The sequence below is a fragment of the Hypomesus nipponensis genome, chromosome 19 (assembly GCF_054491055.1).
Source record: "Hypomesus nipponensis isolate SF chromosome 19, ASM5449105v1, whole genome shotgun sequence".
NCBI classification, from domain to species: domain Eukaryota; kingdom Metazoa; phylum Chordata; class Actinopteri; order Osmeriformes; family Osmeridae; genus Hypomesus; species Hypomesus nipponensis.
The window spans coordinates 18165825-18185054 of NC_140379.1; the positions used below are offsets into that span (position 1 = coordinate 18165825).

Sequence of the window (19230 nt, forward strand, 5' to 3'; positions counted from 1 at the left end):
CTAGTTGTGCTTATCAGTAGATCTAGATGATTAGAATCATATTTTTGGTTAGTAGTACTTAAACCTTCTGAACTTCAACCTTCAACTGCTCATAAAAGATCTGAAGATGATAGTATCTTCTTGTCAAACAAATAAAAATGAATTAATCTTCTTATGTTTGATATCTACAATCAGGGTTTCCCGCAGCACTTTGCAGTTAAGGAGGCTGCCTTAACAACACATGTCTGCTGCCACGTTTGACAACGTAGTCAAGGCCCCTCCCCCCGGTCCATCAGCAAATCTCACCCTACCATCTTGACTAACACATTTTCTGTGGGAAACCCTGAAAATGTTCTAGAAATATTGCTATTGGAACAATTGTCTGACTCTTGGGAAGAGTTTTCATCTTTATCATGACGGATCTCTATAGAGGTGGATGATAATGACTGGCCTGAGACTATGTCTTGCCAGATATCTGACTTCATAGGACTACACCCAAACTCATCCTTTCTCAAGTCTTTTATGACAGTGCTCAAGCCCTCCCTATTTTGGAGCAATGCTAAAATATTAACACATGTGGTACTCTGTCAGTACACTGGACAGTCACTTAACAAGCCCAACATTACACATTAACTATAGTCGGTTATGGGTTTATGACAAGACATGACGAGAAGTGACTCTGTAGGACGAGCATTTCTGTATTTGTTGGCTGAAACTAGGTAGAGATAGAGAGAGAGATAGAGAGAATAAAGAGGTGGAGCGAATAAGGGTCAAGGACTTGAAAGAACACTGAGATCCTTGAGGAAGACCTAGCCAGCATAAAGGGATGTGCTTGGAGCCAGCTGCGGACAGAAGATCTGGCAGAGACTCCTAAGGTTGAGTGCAGGATCTCTTGACCTGGCCAGCTGTGCTGTGTTTCAAAACAAAGAAACAAAGAGGGATCCAGAACAACATAAAGGAGGTGGACAAAGACTGAGGGGATAAAAGCAGAGAGATAGTCATGTTACTGGGGGACAGCGCTGGTTGGAGGGTCATTCTGTGTGTGATTTCCTGTGTTCTTTCCGTGGCGGGGGCTCAGGACACACACATGACCCATGCTCTGAGACTGATGTCAGAAACACCACTCATCGATGGGTAAGTCAGCGTCCGACCTGCAGCTTCAAAAGTCCAAACATTACCCTCAGACCACATGAAGTGGTCCGAGCAGTACTGTAGAGGTTTTGTTACAGATAGTCTGTTGCAGTTTGTATCTTCTATGTTCTCGGCAAGGCCGTAATCATAATATATATTGGACATCCCCCCCAATATTCAAATCTGGTCAAAATGTTCCCCCCAATATATTGATATAAAAATATAAATATGCTACGCTACGACAGGCAACCACGCACGCTGTCCGAAATTATCATAAAAAATGTAATTCGTCACCCCCAATGTTGACTCCATGGCTATGGCCTTGGTTCTTGGATATTATCTTGTCGCTTTGGCAAAAAATGTAGATAGTTAACTTTTAACTACCGTTTCTGTGGCATGTGTATCTGTTTGTGTGTGTTTGGCCTTGTTTTAACTATCCTTGTAGGGACCAGTTCCTGCTCCAATAGTAAAACTGAGAACTTGTGGGGACATTTTCCCGGCCCTCACAAGTTGAAGTGCTACTTTTAGTGGATTTTTTAGCATTACATTAAGGGTTGTTGTTGGGGATTTTTTTTAGGGTTATCGGTAGGTGCTAGGGTTAGGTTTAAATTTTGAGTTAAGGTCAGGTTTTTGAGTTGAGGTCAAGGTTAGGGTTAAGGTCAGGGATAAGGTTAGGGCTAGGGTTAAGGATCGGAGTTAGGGAAAACAGATTTAGAATGGAACTACATTTTCAGTCATGCAACTGTGTGTGTGTATCTGTGTGTTTGTGCATCTCTGTGTGTGTGTGTGTTGGGGGAGGATATGTATTTATTTGTTGGGTTAGGGCTGGGAGAGGACAATACAATCAGTAACCAGTTGTATGTACCACAGACACAATGACCTGCCTTGGCAGCTCAGGCTGAAGTTCAATAATCAGCTCAGCAATGTGGACTTGTACACACTCAACAACACACACACCAACATCCCCAAGATCAGGGAAGGAAGACTTGGAGCACAGGTACAGACACACACACACACTCTGAGAAGGGTCATATTATTGTAACACTGATTAAACAGCATTTTCCCACAAACTGCATGTTGTTCTGCTGTAGTTTTGGTCGGCATATGTTCCATGTGAGAGCCAGTACAAGGATGCTGTCAGGCAGACTCTGGAACAGATTGATGTGGTCCATAGGATGTGTCAGAAATATCCAGAGGTCTTCATGTTTGCTGCCAGCAGTCAAGGTAAGACTGACAACCCCACAGCAGGATGGTTAACTAAACATTCAGTTACTGAATACATTCTTCTGTGACAGTATCTGTCTAAAATAGCATCCAAGACTTCTGACAGAAACTTGCTTCACGAGTCTGACCCATTAGTTTGAGTTCTACAGTGACTTCAATAGCTCTTTTTACAACTATCAATTCAACGCAGAGAATTAATTGAATGTCCATGATTCTCTAAATGTCTTCCAGATATTGTGGAGGCTTTTGCTCAGAACAAGACAGCAAGTCTGATCGGGGTTGAGGGAGGCCACTCACTAGACAGCAGCCTGGGCACCCTGAGGACCATGTACCAGCTAGGGGCGCGCTACCTCACCCTCACACACAGCTGCAACACACCCTGGTGAGACACCTCCTGGCAGCACCCAGACTCCATCCACAGCAGAGAAGTTCACATATGTTTACATGCGATAGTGTACCATCATTTGTGTTCTCAACATATGTGAAAGGGGTCCCACTCACAGGTGCTCTGTTAACATTAAACAAATCATTGTCAACCAGATCAACCAGTTGTCTTAAATCAGCAAGTTACTGTGGGAGCGTAAACATTTATGAGGGGCCGTGTGAGCCATAATTCAAAGTTGACTCTCATTCATCATTGAAGACCTTTTGCCTTTCACAAACACTACTGAAATACACACACATACAACTGAAAATGTAACCTCTCACATGCACAACTGAAAATATAACCTCTCACATTTACAACTGAAAATGTAACCTCTCACATTCATTTCTGAAAATGTAACCTCTCACACATAGAACTTAAAATGTAACCTCTCACATGCACAACTGAAAATATAACCTCTCACACTTACAACTGAAAATGTAACCTCTCACACACAACTAATTATGGGACAATTTCCAAAGCAAGATAAGACAATTTTATGGATGTGCTTCATACTTTATTTGTGCACATAAGTTTACTGTACAAAATACAGTAGATGCAAACAGTGATATCATTTTGTTTTATAATCCCTTAAAATAAATTATCACTAATCTTGATGTGCATTTGAATGAAATGTCAAAGATTTTGTGTGGATACATAGGTATATATATATTTTATTTCAAATATATTAGGCAATCAACTATTATTGTACAGGGGTGCACATAACTGGTACGCAGGTACGCACGCGCGTACAGGAATGTGTATTGCCACTTGTATTACTACGCGCCTTCGCGTACTTGACTGATCTTCTCATCTAACCTTACACATGACATGTTGCTTGTCAACTACTGTCAGAGATGTCCAAAAAGCAACAGATATGAAGCAGCTTTTTCGGCGTTTCGCCACCTACAAAGAAAAGCCAAATGGAGCCAGAGACGCAGAAAATACTTTTTTCTGAAAAGTGGCTCCAAGATGTGCTGTGGCTTCAAGCTAACGATGATCGCACTGAAATGTGGCGCAAGATTTGCCGCTCAATATCTAGTAGACAAAACAGGTGCGTTTTATAAAGGCTCAAAGAATTTCAACCATCCTTTATTTGACAAACATGAAAAGAGCAAGGAGCACACGAATGTGGTGATAGCCATTGCTAATAAACAAGCTAGCCGAGAAAAAATGTCCAGTCGCCAACAGCGGCAAGCTCTGTTTCATTTTTCTCTCCTCGCCTTCCGTAAAGCTAAACATGCACGTCCCATGTCTTCCTATTCTGAAGATATTGAAGAGGCCAGGAGTAAATATCGGTGTGTGGGGTCAGATGGCTGAGCGGTTAGGGAGTCGGGCTATTAATCAGAAGGTAGTTTGATTCCCAGCCGTGCCAAATGACGTTGTGTCCGTGGGCAAGGCACTTCACCCTACTTCCCTCGGGGGAATGTCCCTGTACTTACTGTAGGTCGCTCTGGATAAGAGGGTCTGCTAAATGACTAAATGTAAATGAAAACAAAAATGTGAGTACCATCTCCTGATACTCACCTGAGAAACTCACTGAAAAGTTATGTGCACCCCTAATTATATTATTTTATATATATTGTAATCGATTATTTCATAATATAATAAAAACACATTGCAATATATATTGTAATAGATTATTTCATAATATAATAAAACACATTGCAATAAACAATGGATGAATGATAACTTTCCTAAAATTAAATGAAGACAAAACCGAAGTCCTATTATGTGGCCCCAAATCCAAAAGAGAGATGCTTACTAAGAATCTAGGAGGCTTAACCCCCTGTCTTAAACCAGAGGTGATGAGTCTTGGTGTAATCCTGGACTCAGATTTGAATTTCAACTCTCACATAAATAAAGTGACCAAAACAGCTTTCTTTCACTTGAGGAATATAGTAAAGGTACGACCATTCGTAAACCAAAATGATGCAGAGAAGTTAATTCATCCTTTTATATCCAGCCAGCTGGACTACTGTAACGCACTTTTCACTGGTCTTCCCCAAAAAAAAACACTGAAAGACTACAGCTCATTCAAAATTCTGCAGCTAGATTATTAACCAAAACTAAAAGGAGAGAACACATTAGTCCTGTCCTAGCTACTTTACACTGGCTCCCTGTCACTTTCAGAATTGACTTTAAGGTCCTTTTCCTCACATACAAAGCTCTACACGGACAAGGACCTAGCTACATTGCTAACTCCATTATAAACTACACACCAGCTAGAACACTGCGATCATCAAATGCAGGACTATTAGAGGTCACCAGAAGCAGTCATAAGAAGATTGGTCATTCGGCCTTTGCTAATAACGCCAAAACTATGGAACAAATTACCCATAAATATTAGGGAAGCAAACACGCTAGACATTTTTAAAAGACAACTTAAAACCTACCTCTTTACCGAAGCATTTAAGTAATTTTATCTCAGAAGGGTTTTACTACTTTTATTAGTTATATATTGTTGCTATTTTAATTTGTACTTTTATCACTTGTATTATTGTTTTTATTGATTTTATGTAAAGCACCTCTTCTTGTATGAAATGTGCTATATAAATAAAGTCTTACTTACTTACTTACATTGTACTATATAAAAACTTCTGTTAAGTTTGAAAAAAAATACTGCAATCGCTACAATTCTGGACATTTTCACTGGTCTGTGTGAGAGGTTTCACTCTCAGTTATGAATGTGAGAGGTGACATCACCATATAACAATTAATACATGTATTTTATTCAAAATATTGAATGAATGAAAAAAAACTAAGGATGTCCCTTCATGAACTACGAGCATCAAATTATAATAAACAATAAGAATTTTTAAAAACTATTATTCTTCTTATTTTTAGGGGTGCTTGAGCACCCGTAAAAAGGGTGTAAAATCGCCACTGCAGTGGTATAAGAGAGGTTCTCACTCATGAGGATGAGAGGTGTTCAGTTGTCATTGTGTGAGGTTCCTTTTTCACTAGTCTACATGAGAGGTGTTCAGTAGTGAATGTGAGTGTATTTCAGTAGTGTTTGTGAAAGGCAAAAGGTCTTCAATGATGTGTATGAGAGGCGAGTTTGAATTATGGCCTGCATTGCCCCTCATAAAATGTTTTAAACAAATCTATACACCCATAAACATCTATACACCCATAAACCAAACCGTCAATGGACAAGTAATCACCAGGATATTGTTGTGCTTTTGGGAATCTGGGGGATTCCAGCATCTCTGCAAGGTAATCTCCACCTGGTCCTGTCCCAGTATCACTCACTGTCAAGTATTGGGTATCAGGTGGAGCCTTGTGCATTTCCCTAAGTCCTTAAGCAAACACTTTTGGAGAGGTACTGCAACAGCTATGGAGTAATAGTAAATGTATTTTAACTGTCAAACTCTCTAGTCTGACAGGGCCCCTATCCTTCCCTCTACTCTCGTCTCTTCTCCCTCTCCCCTCTACTCTCTTGTGCTTTCCTAATCTCCAGGGCTGATAACTGGCTGGTGGATACAGGATCCGAGCCATCACAACACAATGGTCTGTCTAAATTTGGCAAGGTAGGCCTATGATATTTATGCAGCTGGCTGTTTACACACACCCACACACAGTGCAAATACAACTTCTGCTTTTGGGGAATTTTAACAGGAACTAAAATACATTGCAAATCTCCACCACTAGCATCACTGCTTAAAGGTGACATGACATGAAAACTTCATTTTATGAGGTTATTTAACATTAATATGAGTTCCCCTAGCCTGCCTTTGGTCCCCCAGTGGCTAGAATTTTCGATAGGTCTCAACAAAGCCCTGGGTGTTCTTCTCCGCCTTTGACAAAATGAAGGCTCAAACGCTCTGTTTGAAAATCTCCTCCAAGTGACGTAGATACGAGAAAGGTTACCTCCCCTCTCTCTGCTTTGCCCGCCCAGATCATCTGGCCCGCCCATGAGAAACTGAGCTACCACCGTGCAAGGGCAAGTGCAATATCGGTTTTTCCTTGAGAGACATCATGGGGTTCAAACAAACGAAGCACAACAGTTGCTCAGTGCTTGGATGTACAAATGCAAGCACAAATCTTTATTTAATTCCTTCACCCGAGCCTCTGCACAACCAATATCCACATTTTATTTTCGCTGGAAATGCTCCGACACAACTTCCCAAAGTTTTGTATGTCTGCGCCAAACTAATATAGCGTTAGTTAACTTACTTGTCCAAGGTTTGTAGCTTGACCAAGGAGATTTAGTAATGATCCAGAAAGGCCAGCTTTGTGTTGGCTCAAGTTGAGGAAACAGTAGTGGCTGAACTGTTTGGCGCAGACATACAACACTTTGGGAAGTTGTGTCGGAGCATTTCCGGCGAAAATAAAATTGAGATATTGGTTGTGCAGAGGCTCGGGTGAAGGAATTAAATAAAGATTTGTGCTTGCATTTGTACATCCAAGCACTGAGCAACTGTTGTGCTCCGTTTGTTTGCACCCCATGATGTCTCTCACTTGATATATATATCATTTTGTTGCTTTACTATATATGGTTACCTAGCTTGCTACCCTCAGAATGTGGCTGTAACATTAGCTCTGCAGCTAACAGCTGAGTAACTGTTGCTAACGTAAAGATAAATGGCATCAAGTGTGTGTGAATACAAACGCTGTAACGCGAGTGTTGTACACTTCTTTGTTATTTGGATAACCGTTCTGCTGTTGGTGTTATGGCTCGCGATATCCGCCTTTCTCCACATTGAAATGACTGAGTGTGCACCTCTGCAAACCAGGGTGATCAGATGAGAATGGCTACATTTCGAGGCATCTTACAGCAACGGGGGCTACGAGCCATTGCGATACATCCTTGTAAACATTAGCGCATGTTGCCGCCCCTCTCCTCCTCATTAGCCTTTAAAGCTACAGACACAGAAACAGCGCGTTCTGAGGAAAGGTGAATGTGGGACTACTTGTAGTGGCTATAATTCTGCACCATGGCTGAATTTCGGGAAAGAGACTTCAGATACAGTATTAGGGGACCACTAAGGCCTATATAAAAGCATCCAAAAACAGCATGTCATGTCACCTTTAAGTCTGATACCTATGGATGATATAGATAGAATATAATATAATGTGCTGTTCAGCTGTCAACAGGGCTACTCATCAAACATATTGTTCCAAAGAACCCATGCTCAAAGTAGCTACTAGTGCTTTAGGCTGGGAGACGCTCTGCCCCCACATCTAACGCCACCAGGCTCCTGTATGGTCATTGACATAGTCACTGATCTGCAAATTTGCACTATTGCACTGTACTCCACTTAGGTTAGAATAGGTTATAGGGTTGAAACAGGTTTTTGGTGCATTAGGGTTAGTATAGTGTACTATTTATTGTTATCTGTAATTTAGGAAGTTTTAATATAAGGGGTTAGTATAGTGGATTATTTATTGCTATCTGTATATTTAGGAAGTTTCACTTATTTAAGCTCAGCATAGATTTGAAAATTGAAATTATTAAATTATGTTCCGTGTACTTATATGTTATGTTATGCCAGGTGCTTGCGTTGTCTTGTCTTAAGAATTTCAGTGCCCAGTCTAACGTTGTCTTGTTCTGTGTACCTGACAAATAAAAGACTTGAACTTGAAGTTGAACTAATGTGCTAAAGACTTGAGTTGCAATTTCCTGTTGCATTGGCAGCTGCTGATGGATTTCACAACTGCTAAGACACATTTCATGAAATGTTCTCACCCATTTTCTCAGAACTTTAAAGATAAAAACAAATCATCAAACTACATTCACAAAAGCCCTAACTCTTCAGGCAAAATCTAACAATTGCCACAAAACGATTAAACCTGTGCTCTAAATGAAAAGCACTCTCAAAAATGTTGTGCAACTGCAAAATCTGTAAATTAGATTATGCCTCAGCATCACCGCCTTTCCCCGAAATGAAATTAAAACATTCTTTATAACACAATAAGATAAATAACAAGTTTTGCAAAATACAGAAAGACTTCTGAAATAACCTATTGTGTGCTTTCTACAATATGTACAGTGCAGTTTGCTCAGTATTTTTCAAATCATCAAATCAAATTGTATTTATATAGCCCTTTTTACAAGCAATGTCACAGAGGGCTTCACATCAACAACTGCCCCTCAAACAATTTAAATGTTTAATGTGTACCCTGTTGAGTTTGAGGCACAGGCAATGGTAAAAAGGCTGACACTTGATTCTTTTTAAAATTCTTTGTTGTATTTCATGCAGTTGGATGGCAGTGTTTTGAAGGACTATATCAACATCAAGAGAAACAAGTGTGAACAGTTTTTAGTTATTGTGTGTAAACCATGACCACTATGTTGTAGCGGGGTATACACGTTTTAAGATTAGCAATACATAAGTAGGCCAGTACAGTAGGCCTAGATTCTAATGAGAGAGAGCTACACAATGGCTGAGTAGAGCGCGTGTGGAGGGGGAAGGGAGAGAGAGTGAGAAAGAGGTGGAGAGGAAGAGGTAGGCCTCTATAGCAACAATGGACGATCAATGGCAACTGACCTAACGATGGTTAGGTTAAATCATTTGTAAAATACAATCAAACATCAACAATTAAATCACAACATGCCAATATGTCACAAATAAGAAATATTGCAAATCGCAGTTACTTTTGTTGGTTTGAAAAAAGGAGTGAATTGTTCGTTATGTCCAACAAATAGAAAGCGGAATCTCTCGTCACAGTTCCGGGCGCTCAGTGAAAGTGAAGGTTTAGAGGAATAGGTAGAAATGACACGGTCACTTCAGTTTAATCCTACAAGCAAGCAGGGATGATTGTACGTTTGGGGGTTTTATACTCCAAAGAACAGGGGGGTATCCATGTGAAGGTGAACTCTGTTATTAGTCAGTTATTCCCCACCTGGGCGTGATCCTGAGATTTGCCTAGAGATGTGAAGTGGCTGCTAGCTTTGAGTTCCGTTATTTCAAATGTCCATGGAATGCTTAAACTTCAGAATATAACAATACACCATTCATAAATGTTTTTTTTAGTATGACACAATTATTTTGGATCTAAAATTGACTAATGTAACTCTTCCTGACGGGAAGTTATAATCAAACATCAATTAAACAACGTTCTAAGTAAGTGAGAAAAGCACACCTTATAACACATCAACTACTGTCATTGAAATAGTGTCCATGAGCCATGAAGTCCTTGAATATATGTTTGTAAATCCTTTGTCTGATACTGTGAATACTGTGGGCCGCATGGATTCTGTGTCTGACAGGTTAGATTGGAATCTAAATGGACACCATTAACACTCAGGGTAAACACTTTAAATGTATTCAAACTACAGACCATCACACACTACACATATCAAAGCAGAACGAAAACAACAACAAAACTCCAAACAATGATTATCTAACTAAGTTTAAACCTTAAACTCTGTAGCTTTTCAGCTTGCCACAAGGCATTCTGGGTAACAGGAGCCTTGCCGCCACACAACTTCAACACATCTAATCTTCCTTCGTCCTACTCTGGCATCTTTACATTTATTAATTTATCAGACACTTTTATCAAAAGCGACTTCCAAGAGAGAGCTTTACTATAAGTGCATTGGTCAATGATTATAAATGAGATAGCCCCAAAAAGGCTTTTGCAGGCTTTTGTAGTCATTGATATTAGGTACGTTCGACATAACCCGACTTCATGCGGCGCCGCAGCTGGCTGCAGGCGGCTGACTTGAAAAAGTGCATTCTGGTTAGACTTTTTGTCCGACGGCGCCGAGGACACGTCACTGTGACGTCGCCATCAAAGTACCGTGAGATCTATACGAGAACTACTGGCTGTGTAGCCGAGCGCATTTTCTCAAGAGCAACTGAACGGGTTTAAGTGACGACACAGCTATTTCATGATTGTCCAGACTCACACACGACAACTTTGACGCGTGTTTTGTAATATTCAAACACCTTCAGTTTTGCCAACGCTCAAAAAAGTTTGTTTAATTTAATAAAAAAATTGTTGAAGAAAGGGTTTTAGTCAGCCTCTTCACTAACAGAAAGACTAAGTTTAATTATAAAAACAGTAAAGTAAGCAAAACAGCGCTTGATCGGCCATGACTGACATCAACGCAGCAAACAACGAGAAGCTGGAATGTCCGACTTCACAGAGCCGTTTTCAACTCCTCCCGGACTGCAAGCGGCTACTCTCGCCGGTCGTTTCATGCAGCCGCAGTCCATGTCGATCGCACTTATTGACTGGTGCATGCTTGGATTGCATGAGGTCAACTACCCGAGCTCAGTTCACAATTCAAGGTTCCTATGTCTAAACCAAAAATGTTGTTATTAAGTTATTTGTCCGTGGGATGAAAGTCAACATCTGCAAAATAACTGTTAAAATAGCTAGTTTTGATCAAGTGAAGTTATGTGTTCAAACTGAAAATTTTCGTGAAAATGTTATTAATATTTGTACAAAAACAGACATTTTAGTGTATTTTTAACAACATTTGGCTGTAATTCTTATGTAAAATTATTAATTTACAGTTTGCCATTGTCTTTCTATCTGTATTTCCTGTCATTCAGAAATACAGAAAAAAACACGTATAATTTACAGAAAAAGTGCAGTATTATTTTATTTATTTTATGCTGGGCCAGAAGCTTTGAAGCTTCTCCTGATAAGAACGGGGGAAACCCCCTTTCTCCTTGTCGGGGGCAGGGGAATGGTGTGATTGTACGTGGTTTTTCTGTTGGCTACAATGTTACATTTAATCAGAATCAGAATTGGTGTTTATTCGCCATGAAAGTTTGCACAAAAAAGGAATTTACTTTGGCAGGAGAGCCTACCTAGGCAGCCATTAGCGGCGCCAATTAGAAAAAGTTTTACAAAGCATAACATGAGGAGAGAGGAGGGGAGAAAAAGGCAGCCCCCAGACAATGCTCCTGTAGGAGTACAGTGTGGGAACAGGCAAAAACCTCGGCACATAAGCCCACAAACATTTACAACATAACATTACAAGACTTGCAATGGGAAAAGGGGGGGGGGTAGGCCAACAGCATCTGAACCTGCAGCCATGATAGGCGCTGGACACAGACCCGCCAGCCACCCAGGGAAACAGTCGAAGGCGTTGGATGGGGGTGGGGGGGTGGTGGTATCTGTAGTAGGTGAAAGTTAGTGTGTGAGTCGGTCTGGGTTGGCGCCCTCGACCTAGGCCACAATCAGTCCGAGTCTCCCTATGCAGATTGTGTTGTCAAGGAGACGTCCTTGGTCATGACCCGGGTAGAGACCAAGCCACAGATGATGGTCGGGGAGTGGGATGGAAGCAGGGAAGGTCAGGGAGGGGAGGAGAGAAAAATGCAACCGCCTTCGTTGAGAGCCAACAGGTAACCTGAAATTCAGTCATTTAGCAGACGCTCTTATCCAGAGCGACCTACAATAAGTACAGGGACATTCTCCTGAGACAAGGATGGTGAATTACCTTGCCCAAGGACACAACTACTACTACAGTTGTAGTGTATGTATGTAAGTGTATGTATGTAGTGTCTGTTCACCGTTCTAAATAATTGCGCTGGCTACAGTATCCACATTATTTTAGTGTTAAAAAATAAGTCTTCACAATATTTTATAGATGCATGGCTCACTATTTTAGTGGTTGACAAAAACTAATTTTAAGCAACTTGTTTGGGACAGTATGTTTGGTAATTTGGGACACAGACTCATGGGTGTAGATTAATGTATTGAACAATAATTAAACATTTAAAAAAACATTTTAATGGATTTGTTAACCATAAAAAACTAATTGAACTCCTGCAATGCTCCCTTCGTTCTGTTCTCCTTCCACATGTTGTACTTGCCCTTTACTTTTCCCTGTTTGTTCACTATCCCTTGGTCTGTCTGTCTTTTCCATTACGCAAAATGAATTTGTTTCATAAATGAGAACAATTTGTAGATTAGACAAAGTGCAGAAGAGTCTACACCTACAGAAATTAAAAGTAGGCTAGGTTTAATGCTTAATAGCTCACTTAATATGTGTGGTGACTACCACACAAGGCCTATATATACTTTTACTTCAAGGTTTAATAACATGGCCTTTATTATTACTAATGTTTCAGGATATTATTGACATAAAATAATCTGACCCAAATTACAAGGCCCACTACACACAGCTCTGATGGTTAGAAACCTTATCCTCTAATTCCTTCTGCAAAAGTTGCCTAGGATACATTGCTTAGGTTTTGTGTTGTTATAAATGTGACTTTTTCACTTTTAATCAGGTTATTTATGACTAAACTATTAACACATTCCATTATACCCCAAAAAATGTGTCCCAAATTACCTGAAACATGCTGTCCCAATTTACCACACCATGTTTGGTATTTTGGGACACCAAGAAAATGTTCAAATTAAAATAATATAAACATAATTTCAAAAATGTTTTTTTTTTTTTTTTTTTTACGGTTTGGTTTGTTATCAACGTCAAATGTAGTTATGCCACTGCATACATTATTCTATTTTTTTTAATTAAATAATTATTCTTAAGTATGTAGTGGCATAGCGACATCTCTGATGTTGATAACACATCAAACCGTTTAAAAACAGTTGAAAATGTAGCAAGTTATGCTTAATTAAAAAGTACATGTAGCACCAACCCAATGGTATGGGTGAGCGAGTTCACTGTAGCAAGATGGCCGCCATGTGCGGATGTCCTTTACATTACACTAGTGCATAGTTTGGGTTGTTTGGCCCATATGGAACTTCAAAAGAAAAATACTGGTTTCAGAATGTTGTTTATCGTTTCTCTGTACACAAGGCTCTCTTATAAAGTTAATCTCATCCACATTATTTATTTAATATAAACTATAAATGGTGACCATGATGATAACCACAGAGATCTTTGACCCTGGCAGCAACTGATCGTGGAGATGAACCGTCTAGGGATGCTGATCGACCTGGCCCATGTAACCGAGAAGGTGATGGACCAGGTGCTGGACATGTCCCTGGCTCCCGTCATCTTCAGCCACTCTTCCGCCTTCACTATCTGTCCACACAAGAGAAACGTTCCAGACCGCATCCTCAAAAGGGTGGTGAGTGGGACAAGTGTTTGTGCGTGTGTGTGGGGGGACAGGGATTTTTGTCTGTATTTCCACAGTAGGGCCTATATACAATATATAAACTCCTCAAAAAAAGTTTGGAAACGTTATTTCGGTTGATTATTCTTTTCCTTCAATAATACCAATTGTATGTTATATTGTTGGAAAGCCTGATTAGTCACCTTTACAACGAGGCACAACTTGTAAGGATTGTGCATTTGTGAAATGAGCAACACAGCTAACTGTGTCGGTAGCGGCCCAAAAAAAAGCCAGAATCCTATGCAACATTCTTCTGTTGGTATTCACTCTTGTTTTGAGCTTCAAGTGGGATCAGCATGGGCGTGCTGTGTCAGGTGACATGTTTGGTCCGTTTCAATCGGACCATGGTCCGTTTTCTCTGAAAGTATGGTTCGTATGGAGAGGTGAGAACACGCATTCGAACTCTAGTGCGGATCAAAGAACCGAACCATGGTTCGGTTCGCTTTAGGTCTGAACGTAATTGGACTTAATATTGACCTATTCCAGAAACCAAAAAGTGCATTGTGGTTTGAAAAAGGAATTTACACTTGGCGGAGACAGCCGTGCCACTCATTAGCAGCAAAATTAGTTGAGGGAAAACGTGGGGCAATGATGAAGTGAAGGAACGGCAAATTTGGGCAGATGATATTGCAGAGATACTTGTGGAGACACATTAGGTATTTAAATGATTTAGTGATATAGGCTACTGAAGTAAAGCGTCATTATTGCACAGTGGACCAATGTTGGTTGAAAGTTAAAAACTAAGACACCCTTACAAAAAAGTTTATTTTGTAAGTATACTTAGTATAAAAAGTATACTATTATCATGTTACTTAAAGTATACTAGCAGTGTACTTATTTATATACTATTTTTGTACTAAGTAAACTGAATTGGCCCACTTTGTAGGTCATTTAGTAAACTTGAAAGTACACTTATAGTGTATTTCAAGGTTTACTTTTGAATACTGTAAAGTAGCCTGTGTAGTGCACTTTCAGTTCATCAAGTATACTTCCTAAAGTACTTCAAAGTATACTTTGGAATACTCTAAAGTAACCTGTGTAGTGCACTTTCAGTTCATAAAGTATACTTCCTAAAGAACTTAAAAGTATACCTTGGAATACTCTAAAGTAACCTGTGTAGTGCACTTTCAGTTCATGAAGTATACTTCCTAAAGAGCCTCAAAGTATACTTTACAATACTTTCAAGGGCACTTTCAATTAATGTAAGTACCTCAAGAAGTAAATTTAGTAAATTTTATTTTACTATTAATTACTAATAAATTATAATGTTTAGGGGCCCCTCAGACACCTCAGATCTTGCATCACATGGTTAGACTGCAGATTCTGAAAAAAGCTACAACCTGCACGGACACCTATTTCACACTAATCCAGCTATTATCATTATACGTAACAGTCATTTAACTCATGGTTACAATGGTAAACCAGAACAACAATGACAATTACCACGCAACAAAACACTACATTCTAAGCAGGCACATTTAAAAAACAAAATTCATGAAGTTACATTTGTATTTCGAACAAACTGCAAACTTATCAGCAAATTTTAACACTATTTACCGCCTTGCATCATGGGAATTGACTAGCCAATGAGCCACACTATCTTCATTATTTCATGTTGTTATTTCGGTTTCTGTCAGTTTGACAGTATAACCTTCAAATTCTCAAGTAGCTTTTTCGTTTTTTTTCCATTAATAATCCATTAATAATCCAATTGATAATTATTAGTTTAAGAGGATAGGGCTTCAGAATGTTTTGGCAGTAATTAAGGTTACAGCTTCAGTAACAAAAAAAGATTCAATGTGCAATGCATAATACATTTTCAAAGACATGAATTATTAGAATGAGATGGATCTAAAAAATGTAACCTGTAATATACTTTAAAATTATTTTGACTGTTTTTGCTGTATAATAATAGAAAATGTACATCCTACGCCAGAAGAAATGTATACCCATTTCTGTTTCTGAGCATACTTCTTAAAAGTATTATTTAGTATTATATTAGTACTATTTTCTAAGTACTTCTTACAAAAGTGAACTATTTTCAAAGCATACTTAAAAGTATATCAAAAGTGAACTATTTTCTAAGTATACTCCTTAAAAGTATATCTAACGTGAACTATTTTCAAAGCATACTTAAAAATATATCACAAGTGAACTATTTTCTAAGTATACTTCTTAAAAGTATATTAAAAGTGATTAAAAGTGTACTATCCATATTTTGGTATACTTTGCTATCTTTTTTGTAAGGGTAACTATCCAAGGTAGAGCTAAACTCCTCAAAAGTGATCACAACCACTTGTCACTGTGTGAAGCAATTTACATTTATATTATATGTTTGTTACCAGCAAACGTTTGCGTTGTCGTGTTGTCGATCCAATCCATTAAGCAACTCAAAACGAGAGTGAATACGAACAGATGAATATTGCAGGAATTTTGGCAATTGTTTTGGGGCCACTATCCACACGGTTAGCTGTGTTGCTCATTCCACAAATGCACAATCCTTACAAGTTGTACCTCGTTGTCAAAGTGACTAATCAGGCTTTCTAATGATATAAAATACAATACCAATTGGTATTATTGAAGGGGAGGAATAATCGACCAAAATAACATGTCCAAACTTGTTTTAAGGGGTTTATATATATGTAGAAGTCAGTGAAACCAGTCCATGTTTGCAAATCAAATATTATTTTAACCCCAGAGGGATTTTTTCTTCTAAACAAGGCTGGAAAAGACAAAGGAACAATGCATTAATTACCCTTTTGGGCCATCATGTAACAACCAGAAAACAATAGAACATAACATTTACAACTGACACACGCAAGTCTGTTCAAAGAATCCTTTCATCTTGGCAGATAGAGACTTTAATTTCTACTGGTTTAATGTTGTGTATTTCTATTGTTCGTCACTCTGCCAGAGAGATAAGCAGGGCATTGTGATGATTAACTTCTACAACGACTATGTGACCTGCAGCAAAACTGCTTATCTATCCAACGTAGCAGGTAGGTGAAGAAGGTGCTTTGCATGCACATGTACACACACATTTACTACCAATTGCCCACACCCATCAAAGTCACTCATTACCGTACAAGATGTTACAAAATATTTTATGTAAAAAAAAACATGTTAGGCCTAAATTAAGTGTGTCTCATTTTGCTCAGCCTTCAGTCTGCACACACATTCCACTTCAGGTTCTGCTCTTCCTCCCAGTTACCTGCAGCCAGGGACTGGTACCAGTTACAGAAAGCTCTTCAACCAGTCCCTTTTTCACATGACAGGATTGCCATGATCTCCATTATGTTGTCGTTGTTTTTAATGCTGCCTCTTGTGTCATTTCCATGTTGTCCAGATGCCATGTTATATTGCTAGGGTTTGAATTTGTGTTATTTTATGTTGTGATGTGTTGGTTCCAGTTTGTCGGTTTGTGTTGTATCTTTACCCACACATGGTTAATAATAATTTCACTGTACCACTAATACCAAGTATGTGTATGAGCTAACAGTACAAATACAGGCTGAGCAACACAGCCAACAGCACATTTAGTAGACACCTTGAACCTAGCTAATGCTGGGTGCTGACATCAACAGATCATTAAGAAAAAGATGTGGCCAATGGCAATATAAACAGCACACTCGAACAGTACAATACATATTTAATGATGGGCATCTATACAGTGTCCGCAGTACAACAGTATTTTATCTGTCTGCTGATGCAGTATCATTGCTTATTTGCGTGTTTGTCATCTTAAGACAATCTTGTGTTGTATTGTTGAAAATATCTGATGAATGTCTCATCATTCTGTCCATAGATCATTTTGACCATATAAGGAGTGTGGCTGGAGCTGGCATCATTGGCTTTGGGGGGGACTATGATGGAGTAGGCAGGTGAGTTTAAAGGAGCTATCCAAAATACTTGTACAACAACAACACATCCTGCCGGTTGTTAACATGGTCTCCCTTTGACCCCTTCAAGTAAACAGAGAGATGAAGAAAGTGTTTTGTCCGGACTTCTGACAATAAAATGACAACACAACACCAGGCTTAGGTCTCAATCATGTCTCTCTCAGCTCTTGAGGCCGGAGGCCAATCTTTTATAGGGCTCAAGACAGTAAACACAGATAGTGACAGATAGTCAGTAATGAAGAAACAGAAACAAAGAAAGATTCACAGCTCCCAGCCCATGACCACTCTCAGGGTAGAAAGAGATCATAGGTGGAGCTCTCTCCAGTCATCACAAGGGACGTTTACCCAGTACTTTATCCGCAAAGGGAATCTCTCTGAAAGTAACTTATTGTAAAATGCTGAGGTAATTTCAGAGTAGTGTCTGGAAACGCAAGAAAATATTTCTGAGCGAAGGTCATTTACAAATGTTTAACAGAAAAGGGCTACACGGAAATATTGAGTACAATTAGGCTCTTACTTGAAAGAATGTAGACAAACACACAATGTTTTCCAGAGTCCCAGTAGGTCTTGAGGATGTGTCAAAGGTGCCTGGGCTGGTAGCAGAACTACTAAGGAGAGGTTGGAACGACAGAGAGATCAAAGATGCTCTTGGAGACAACCTCCTCAGGGTCTTCCGCGAGGTGGAGAAGGTGAGCACAAACATACACACACTTACACCTCGTACCGTAAATGTAACATTCTCTGATAGTCAAATGTCATATTACATATATACATATACTGAAGATTTGGGTTTGTCTATGGTTCTCCTTCCGGGTTTCAGGTGCGAAATAATCTGAAAGATTCTCATCCAGATGACCTACCTATCCCCTACTCTGAGGTGAAGAACACCTGTAGAACCAGCTACGGCTACCCAGACAGTGGTGGTCCTGTCCTAACCCTCAGTCCCCTGGCCCTGCTACTGGCCCTGGTCCTGGGGGGACTGGCTGCTTGAGGAGGAAGGGCAGTGGGGAGTGGGCTCGAGGAGGGAAGGCTGTAGGAAGGGACGGGGGCATAGAGAGCTCAGATACAGGAAGGATGAGTCAAGTCTCGAAAGTCAAGTCTCGAAAGTCAGTCTAATGGTTAATGACATGTAATGTTAATGTGTAAGACATGGAACGCATTGATTAAAATTGAATAAAATGAATCAGGAAAACATATCCACTGTACTGTCTCTTGATGAAGAATCTCCACTGACATGGAAATGATTTGAGGAGCATGATTAATCTGGGACAGTGAACAGGGTCTAACTTGGTTTCACTCTCCTACTTTACTAGGATGAAATACATCTGCTAGCTGTGGTAGCTGACCCCTCTTCTTCGTGTCAAAAGGGGCGCGTGTGATAAGTAACCCGTGTTGGAGGGAAAACACACACTGTCTAAAATAAGGGATCCGCGGGGTATTAAAAAGTATTAAAAGTTGATAAATCCATTTAGGGAAAATTAAGGCCCTTAAAAGGTATTAAAAAGTCTTAATCCCGATT

At 39.5% G+C, this 19230-nt stretch overlaps 1 protein-coding gene across 1 annotated transcript; it reads left to right on the top strand.

Annotated features, from left to right (window-relative positions):
* Positions 1 to 790: 790 nt before the first annotated feature.
* On the top strand, positions 791 to 18907 carry dpep1 (dipeptidase 1). Its single transcript, XM_084682682.1, has 10 exons — positions 791 to 1113; positions 1981 to 2107; positions 2202 to 2334; positions 2566 to 2716; positions 6222 to 6291; positions 13591 to 13767; positions 16727 to 16811; positions 17618 to 17693; positions 18265 to 18400; positions 18532 to 18907. The coding sequence occupies exons 1-10, from the start codon at positions 980 to 982 to the stop codon at positions 18700 to 18702; spliced, it is 1260 nt and encodes a 419-aa protein (XP_084538808.1). The 5' UTR covers positions 791 to 979; the 3' UTR covers positions 18703 to 18907.
* The last annotated feature ends 323 nt before the right edge of the window (positions 18908 to 19230 follow it).